General features: G+C 41.2%; 1 protein-coding gene across 1 annotated transcript; it reads left to right on the forward strand.

Annotated features, from left to right (window-relative positions):
* The first annotated feature begins 1,484 nt into the window (after positions 1-1,484).
* LOC147628550 (uncharacterized) lies at positions 1,485-8,118 on the forward strand. Its single transcript, XM_086814198.1, has 12 exons — positions 1,485-1,618; positions 1,731-1,840; positions 2,309-2,426; positions 3,090-3,151; positions 3,284-3,385; positions 3,542-3,659; positions 3,808-3,869; positions 6,491-6,542; positions 6,747-6,858; positions 6,983-7,081; positions 7,172-7,356; positions 7,573-8,118. Exons 1-12 carry the CDS (start codon positions 1,518-1,520, stop codon positions 7,964-7,966), a joined length of 1,515 nt encoding a protein of 504 aa, XP_086670324.1. The 5' UTR covers positions 1,485-1,517; the 3' UTR covers positions 7,967-8,118.
* The last annotated feature ends 959 nt before the right edge of the window (positions 8,119-9,077 follow it).

The raw sequence follows: 9,077 nt of genomic DNA on the forward strand, positions 1-9,077 counted from the left end.
TATCTTCATGGTGGTTCTCTCTTTGCCTAAATGGAGGCAAATAGAGATTCGTCTTCATGGTATCTCTCTCATAATGGTTCTCTCTCACAAAAGGTGAAGGAAGAAGAAGAGGCTAATGCAAGAGGGAAACCTACAAACAAATCTATCTAGTATGCATCCATGCAAAAGGGAAACCTGCAAACAAATCTATCTAGTATGCATCCATGAAAGATTTAATAGCATACATGCAAGCAAGAATAGAGAAGAAGGGGAGCTCACAAGTGTTTTGTTACAAGGGAATGATTGTGTATTGCCTAGTGTCAAACATGACTTATATACAAGTGACTAAGAAATATACAATCATTCTGTTTTCACACTAGGCTGACCAAACTTAAAAATGGTTCGACCACTATTACTACTCTTAAACAAGTATGTATACAAAGTCCTTAGACTTTCCCTATTTGACATGAAGCTCATGATAAGGCTGCTTCCATGTGCATTGTCTTATAAAAGATAAGTGCTCGTTCGAGCGGGTAAGAAAGCAAAGCGCCTTATGGGAGGTCAGGTGAGTGAAACCATGTTAACATACGGAGTGGTTAATGGCCTTGTACCGTAGTGGTCTAGTATTTATATAATACATAAGACTTGCCATGTTCAAATCCAAGTTTTGATAAGTATTTTTAAAGGTTACCATAAGGTCGAGGTTTGTGCCTTTATCCTCTAAAGTGTACCTAAGATTGATTAAGTAGGCCTTACCAAGTTTAAATAATCTCAATACAAGAAATATAGATAGAGACATAGATTTTATCCAGAAAAATATAATGCATACAATTATTTGTAGAGTTATTTTAAAACCATAACTGAGAATTAATTTGAGCACAAAGAATCACTTTAAATGAGAATGTACAATGTGTAGATAAAACTATTCTTCCAAAAGATTTAAGGCCAGACCCATTTTTAACCAAAGAAGCTTTTTGTTAAGAAGAAACTTATTAAGAAGCAAACCATTTTTTACCAAGGAAGCATTTGGTTAAGGATTATAAATGGAAGTGATCCTCTTTGAAGTGACGTTGCCATCTCTTCATTCATCCGTGATTTCTGAAAATTGCTAAAAAGATTACTAAATATGTCAAAATTGAAAGATTTGCAAAGTTATCATTGTTGCTCACAACTTTTATAGAAGATAATCAACAAGTAATGAAATTCTTAGACCTTTGATTTTTTTTTTTTGGGTTATTTGCCTTTAAAAAACCTTTGAAAGTACCAAATTTGAAAAATTCTTTTGAAATCTATCATAAAACCCTTTGATTTTTTTTGGTTATTTGCCTTTAAAAAACCTTTGAAAGTTCTTTTTTTAAAAAAAATACCAAATTTGAAAAATTCTTTTGAAATCTATCATAAAACCCCCTATTATTAAACCCCGCCCTTCATCTTCAAACGACCAAACGAAATTTGAAAAGGTGTTCCCTCGTTAAACCTTCCCATAATCACTTCCCCACGTTAAACCTTCCCATAATCACTTTCACAGTTACATAGGCATGGCACACATGGAGCACGACGACGACGACGACATTTACGACGAGTTCCTGATAACGTCGTCTGACGACGACGATGAATCGTACGAGCCATCCCCAGCCAGGTCAGTTCAATCAGCGTCTAATTCAAAATAATCAGTCATGATTTACATTAAGCTGCTACCTGTAAGAGGATAAAGTGTCGTGATTTGGGATTTGGGTTACCTTAATCTGCAGAAAATCTTCATCTAATGGGCTCAAAAGTAGGACTGAGTCACAGAAAAGCTGTGGTATAATCCAGAAAAAGAATGAGGACCCAATCGCTGCTGTAAATAAAGTATTTCAAGGTAACGAATTTTCTCTGATTACTAGGGCTGCCGGTTGCGCAAAGATTTCAACAGGAATATGATTTGGACAGGACTTAATTAGTCCATTTCTAAAAAAAAAGAGAAGGAAATTTGGTTAGAGAAAGACAGATTGATTGTCATTTGATCTTGGTCATAGCTAAGCCTGTGTTTTGTCTTTGAAAATAAAGAAACGCGCCCCCCCCCCCCCCCCGTCCTCTCCACCCCTTCCCTTCCCTCTTCTTTTTCTATTTTAAATCCTTTTCTTTGGGGTTAATCATGGAGGGAATTCATTTATTTTTGGCTATTTTTGTCTGATATTTGCTATTAAGATTGAGGCAACCCTTTAAAAGAACTGGAGAACACTTCCTTGTCTATGGCTCTGAGCTCCCCATAACAACTATATGATACTCTCAAATAAAAGTGAAGAAAAAAACCCTGGAGTTATTCTTATGGTGGTTTGGTTTTCAGATGGTGGAGATTTGAAGATATTGACAGTTGAGCAGTTAAAAGCCTATCTGCGCAAGTGCGGGTTACATCTAGCTGGCACAAAACAAGTCCTCGTGGAGCGCATCAAAGAACATCTACAGTAGGTCTATCTACACTTGATTGGTGTGTGTGTGTGTGTGTGTGTGTGTGTGTGTGTGTGTGCGCACGCGTGCATGCGCCTATGTGCATGTGTGTCGACATGCGTATATGTGCATGTGTGTTGACATGCGTATATATATGTGTTTGTGTAATATGTACCTACTCTAGGTATAAATACATATATAGGTATGCATGTATGCATTCATATATGTATATGTGTGCCTTTCCTGCAATACACATGTGCATGTCCAGTACACATCTGAATGTGCATATGCGTAAAATGTGCATGTCCCTACATTACGTATAAATACATATGTATTTACGTATGTATGTATGCATAGGCTTGCATATACATGTATGCATACATACATACATTATAAAAAATTGCATGTTCCCTTATGCGCTATTTTAAAAGTATAGAACTTTGTGCAAGTGCCCATGCAGAATACATACGTACACATGCATGCATACATACATATGCATATGGATTATTTGTATGTGTGCATGGTCTACGAGGGTTCTCTTATTTTTTATTTCAAGTTGTGCGTTTGCGGAATACATGCACCCTACATACACATACATGCACATACACATACATGCATTGAAAGTTATCTAAAATGGAGCTGTTTGTGACCCTTTTAGAAATCCTTTCTACTGTTAACAGAATACAGGATGACAGTGACATGGCCAAACAATCTGAAGCAACATGCACTGAAAACTGCCAAGGTATGTCTCTCCTCTCACCTATTCAATCTACTCAAACATATGACTTTCATATAAGCTCTTATCAGCAGTACATTATTTTCCCAATACAATTCCTAGTTGGCCGCGGGGACTTGATCAAGTTTCCTTCTGCAGGGCCTGCAGGTGTTTGTGAGCCTGTTGACATGGATCTTGCCAAATCCTTTGCAAACCTGGACCTTGATAAGGACAGTAGTGTTGTCATTGAAGTAATTAAAGGTGATTAAAGACACTCAAAGCTTCCCCATATGGAGTGCCAGTTCTTTGATTTTATGTATTTATTAAAAATGTAGAAAGCTCTGTTTTCGTTGATATGTTATTTAGAGTTGATTATATCAAGAAATATCTTTTTTTATGTGGTTCCCCGGCGTTCAGATGGTCGAGATGAGAACAAACTAACAGTTGAGCAGTGTAAAGTGTATCTTCGCAAACATGGGCTCCGGCTAGCTGGAACCAAGAAAGTCCTCATCGAACGCATCAAAGAACATATTCAGTAGGTCTTTCAGATACATTTACACTATTTCCTGTATTTGTGCATGCATGTGTGTATGTGCGGGTGCGTGTTCTTTGTATTTCTATTTTGTTTATGGATTTTTTTTTGTTGAAATGCTTTGAAAACACATGTTGTAATGTGTTACCAGAATACAGGATGGCAGTGGCATGGCTAAGTACCCAGAAGCCTCGTTCACAAGAAATTGCCAAGGTATTTACTTTTTCATGTTTATTCACTTCTTCTTAGCAGGACAGGGGATGGCTTTGTCGACTATCTTGTATTCCCTTCTCATCACAATGCTACACCTCATCAAACTATCTGCATGCAACACACATTAAAAAACACATAGACATTAGCCGATGGACTCACCAACCCAACCATGCTCCAGACCACCCCCGAGCATAGGAGAAATATTTTGGGTGAATACACCTGAGTGCAAGATGTCCAGAAAATAGACCACCTTGCCCACCGATTGTTGCATGCGCGGAAGCCTTACTGTACTTGATCCAACCCTAAGCCTACTGATTAGGAACACTAATGCAAATGCAATCATTAGACAACAAAGAGAAGAGAGAGATGAACTGTGTTTTTAGTTTATTGATATGGTACAAGAGATGTATAATGCTGTACAACCTCATGCCCTTTGGCCTTCCAAAAGAGGACCGACTTCTAGACCAAAAGGAATGCCTAATGACTGACTATGACCTGCCCCAAGGTGGGGAGCAGATGATCTATTAATGAACACTTGCTTGCTATTTGTAGGCTCTGGAAAGACCCCTGCAGAAATGAGCATAAAAAGCATATAATATTATTAAAGGTTGCTGAATGTGTCTGTTTGATGCTCCTCATCTAGCTGACTGATGTACCTGCTGGAGCCTCTGTTATGCACTGTTAACTGCTGCCTAATCAGGGATTAGCAATTGGATTGGCCATGTCCACGGTTGTACATGTGACATTCCCTCCAGCTAAACTTGATGATGGGTTGGAAACCTTTCATCCTTCCTCCTTGGACTATTGACTCTGACACTTTGATTGACTTTTGACACTTTGATTGAAAACCCGATCATTCCTCTGATTCCACTCCAAGTCTGGTTAGAGAACTCTCATTTGTTTCACTTTGTCTCCATGCTTGCAATCCTTTTCCCTTAACATAGGTCACCTGCTGCTTGAGAATGATGATGCTTGATGCTCCACCTTTGGAACTGATTTGAGAGCCAATGGTATGCTCCTTTGAGCACACAATTTCCAAGGAATGCTTTGTTGCCTAATCAGGGTTTACCAATTGGATTAGCCATGTCCACGGTTGTGCACGTGGCACTGATGGCCATCGTATGTGTCCAACACCACATCCGGCAACCACTAGAATGTCTGATGGTCCACTATCTGCCGCGAGGGATCTAAGTAACGCTCAAATAGCCAACCACTAACCCGTGTTACACCTTGCATGTCCCTTAGAGTATAATCCATACCAGATAACCAATCCATGCCATGGGATGTAACATTGTAACACCTGTTCTAGTGAATGTGCAGTAACCAATGATCTTAGTGAAAGTTTTGGACAGGAATGAGTATGTTAAGTAGACTGATCTTGCTCAGGACTCGGTGAAGGGGTTGGGCAATACTTCATGGTTTAAAGGTGATTGCTCTCTGCACCTTTGGATACTGTGCTAGGCTGGATATGTAGGGTAGCAATGGTGCTCTTCGTTCTTGCAGCCTGCTGAACATGCCAAGTGGCGAGGCTGCTAATTATCTTAAATCTAATTAAGACGTTAAGAGAGATTAGTCACAATATAGGTTAATCTTTCTTACTTAGTGCTAATCATCATTAATCACACTTCTGCATAGTTAGTATGTTATATTGGTATCAGAGCATGTAGCAGCCCTGTACTGGCAGCTATGTGTTCTCTATCACCAAAATCAAAGTTGTCCTTTGCTATTGTGTATCCAAATAAGTGCCAAAACCAACTCCAATCAAATTGTCGAGGTTCTGACTAGTCTGAGATCTTGAAAATCACTTAACAGCCGCTCTTGAGGTTAGCATTCCTACCATGCATTGTCAACACTACAACCCACAAAGAAACCTCTCGACAAATCTCCTGATTAATCACCCTTTTTGGACTAACACCTCTCCCCTCAATCTTACCCTCTACAGGGCTTGCTAGGGAGTAAATTGGACAACATGATGGACTTGTGTTTCTCACAATGAGCTGGGAAAGACAACCTTTCATAGCTTTGCAAGGAGGCTTCTAGATCCATGTGACTCTTCACCTGTCTCAACCTTCACCTTCGGCTTTTACAGAGAGTGCTCCCCCTCAATCTCCATTCAATCTCAAGTGCAAGACCATAATTTCAACATACGGGATGGCATTTGGACCTCAGCACATATGCCAATCCTCCCCCCCCCCCCCCAAACAAACACACACACACACAAGGACTGGGCCCTCTACTCTGATGATTCGTGCTGCCGTCCGTGCGCGTGCGCGCGCACACATTTACCTGGGAGTGCCTTTGGGTTGACTGCCCCTGCAAATACCACTATTGCCACAGCAGCTACTGGACCCCAAGATTTTACACTTTCATGGGAAGGAGCTCATCATACTCTTTTGGCCGACAAGGCAAGCAGACTGAGACCAAGAAGCCAACACCATAGGGAGCATGGGTCTCTGCAAGAAGAAATGGGCAGGAGGAGCCACTGGATGAGGGGTGGGATGTGCAGTTTCAAGGTCAGCAGTAGCGTGTAAGGGGCTTGGGCTTGGGCTGCAGGAGCCTGTTTAAGTGAGGTTTGTATGAGCTAAAAAATAATAATTTTTGCAAATGTTTATTTTATGCAGGTGATGCTTGCGTGGGTGATGTTGTACTGTTCAAACAGAGGGTGTATGATGTGTGAGTATCTTTTTTTTTTCCCCAAGGTGATGTAAGGGATTGATTCCACAGACTCTTGGGTAGGCTGGGTTGTGAGCTAATCACTTGAGCAAGAGCCCGCTGACATCGTTTATTTCCATTTTTATTGATGAAAGATGCTTCATAGCTTACCCGCTTTCAAAATTGCCTTACTAAAATGGGAAATTGTGAGGCATGCCAATGCAGCTTCAATGTTGGTGGGAGGTGTTCCGCTGGGCCTCCAGTGGGTGTAAGAACGGTTGCTGGAAGAATAATCAAGGAGAGTTATGGTTCTGAAAAACAGCAACACACTTTCACGGTAAGAGAGAATGCATACATACATAAGTAACACGCATACATTACACACATACATGCATGCGTACGGGGCTTAATCAGTGCTTTTTTCTTCGTATATATGAAATCTTACTCAAGGTTTTGTGCAGGTCGAAGTCCTGTGGAGTACAGGTGAATGGGCTCTACCACCCCTCCATCCTTTGATCATCAAAGGACGGAACCTTTACCGTGTAAAGACGCTCCGTCAGGTGGAGAAAACTCATGTGGATAGCATGTTCTTGTTTTTCGCTGCTGTTTGCATCATTAGAGCTTACAGTTTGTTTGAAATTTTTAAATAGGCATGGCCTGATGAAGAGGCCAGGACCAAGCAGCTTCAAGAGAAGCATGCTAGAGGTGGCATTGCTCGTATGGAGCGCATGGCCAGGATTGCAGGGAAGAAACACCGTGTGCATGCACACAGATATGAAGAGATAATTCCTAAGAAGATTGGTGAGGCTGGAAGCCATTTGACATCTGACAATGTGTAAGTGAGGATTTTTCCGTACACCTTGCATCTCCTGTGCCATTGAAGGTTGGTGAATTGGGGATGCCCCTGAGGGATAGTGGAGGGCAGGTGAGGTCTCCCCTGTATAGGGCGGGCTTTATGTCTCTCAGTATAAGGTATAAGTAACTATTGCAGGGAGTGTCATGATGGAACACAATGCATTCCTTCTCTAATTCACCTCAGAATATTGTGCAGGAAAGACTTGAAGGATAAGATCGCCTACCTGGCCACCAACACTGTCAGTGCCCAATGCCTTCAAGTTCACACAGCTGATGTCTTCGCTCATGCCAACGGGGTTGAACCCATTTCTTCAATCGAATTGAGATTTAACAGCGCTCTTGCTGGCATCATCGTAGGCAAGGAAGGGGCAACTTGCAAGGAGATCAGAAGACTCTCAGAGGCAGAGCTGAGAGTAGAGAGAGATGCAGGAGATCCCACCTCCTGCATTGTGAAGATAAAGGGAACAGCTGAACAGAAGAATGTGGCATTGAAGATGGTGTATCAAAAGACATCCTGCAGGTTCTTCTTACAAAAAGGTGAGTGCAGGAATGGTGGAACCTGCAAATTTTCCCATGCTTTACCTGCGTGATGGTGTACATTGTATGGTAGAAATGTTTTGTGATGCTTCAGCAGGAAAACAGTAAGCATAACATTTTAGAGGCAGCAAAACATATTGAAGTAAAAGCACAAGTACATTTAAAATTTAAATCAAATGCGATTGCCTGCCCAGGGGCGATATAGGTAGGCTAGCCTGAAGGTGGTGAGAAGAACCCACCACCTTCGAGGACTGAGTGAGACCACTGGGCTATGCAACTCCTTCGGCTGCACAAAGGTTTGTTGTGTTTATACAAGAGGGAAGTTTAAGCCCAGGATCGAGGTGTTCTCTTTCATGTTTCAATTAATTAAAGCTGAAAATTCATACGCTGGATTAAGGTGTAATGGGTTTTAAAATTATTTTCAAATGTACCGTTTTTGGTAGATTTTTATGGTAATGGACACCCTTTTCCTCCTCTTTCTACTCTCAAAAGCAACCATGACTGATCCGTCCAGTGAGAGTAGTGGATTGCTTTGGGAAGCATTGGTATACTGACCCTTCAGTGATGGTTACTCATGCTTCGTATTACCTCCCTTTGTATGATTCTATTTTACTTAATAAAAGTCTCCTTTTTGGAAAAAAAAAGAGCAACCAAGAAAGCCGAGGAGATACCGTGTGTCTCTCAGACTTTCATTGGCCACAAGGTCTCTTTGTATGTTTCGCAGAACAGGGGTCTCTCTCTCTCTCTCTCTCTCTCTCTAAGCACAGGACAAAGGCAGCGATTCTGTACAGGGAAGAGGTCTTGTACATCAGAGAAAATCTCTCTGTGTGTGTGTCCTTCAACGCATACACTATTAGAGGGTTCTCCCTCTCCACACAGAGAAACCAACATTTGCAGAAGGGCCATTTTGTGCAAAAAAACAGATGTAGAAGAACATTGGTGAAGGGTTGGAACGTGGGGGGTTGTGAAATTGTGTTTACGATGCAGGCAGAAAAAAAGAATGGTGGCCTCTCATTGCTGCGACATGGCAATCTATTTTCTTTTCTTTCTACATTTTATCTCCCCACGCCCTTCAGCTTTGCTTTCTTCACTTTGATGAGAGATCTTGTTGAATTGCAATGGATCCACTCTCTTTCTTGAATCTTGAGCAGCGCATGTTAGCAG

Source organism: Cibotium barometz, chromosome 19, assembly GCF_041138505.1.
Source record: "Cibotium barometz isolate CiBa-2024 chromosome 19, ASM4113850v1, whole genome shotgun sequence".
Classification (NCBI taxonomy): domain Eukaryota; kingdom Viridiplantae; phylum Streptophyta; class Polypodiopsida; order Cyatheales; family Cibotiaceae; genus Cibotium; species Cibotium barometz.

Bases quoted from the DNA above. Each gene is read 5' to 3' on its own strand.
- LOC147628550 (XM_086814198.1), top strand. From the start codon at position 1,518: ATGGCACACATGGAGCACGACGACGACGACGACATTTACGACGAGTTC. The intron at 6,859-6,982 runs GTAAGAGAGAAT...GGTTTTGTGCAG, and splicing joins AACAGCAACACACTTTCACG to GTCGAAGTCCTGTGGAGTAC. The intron at 7,357-7,572 runs GTAAGTGAGGAT...AATATTGTGCAG, and splicing joins CATTTGACATCTGACAATGT to GAAAGACTTGAAGGATAAGA.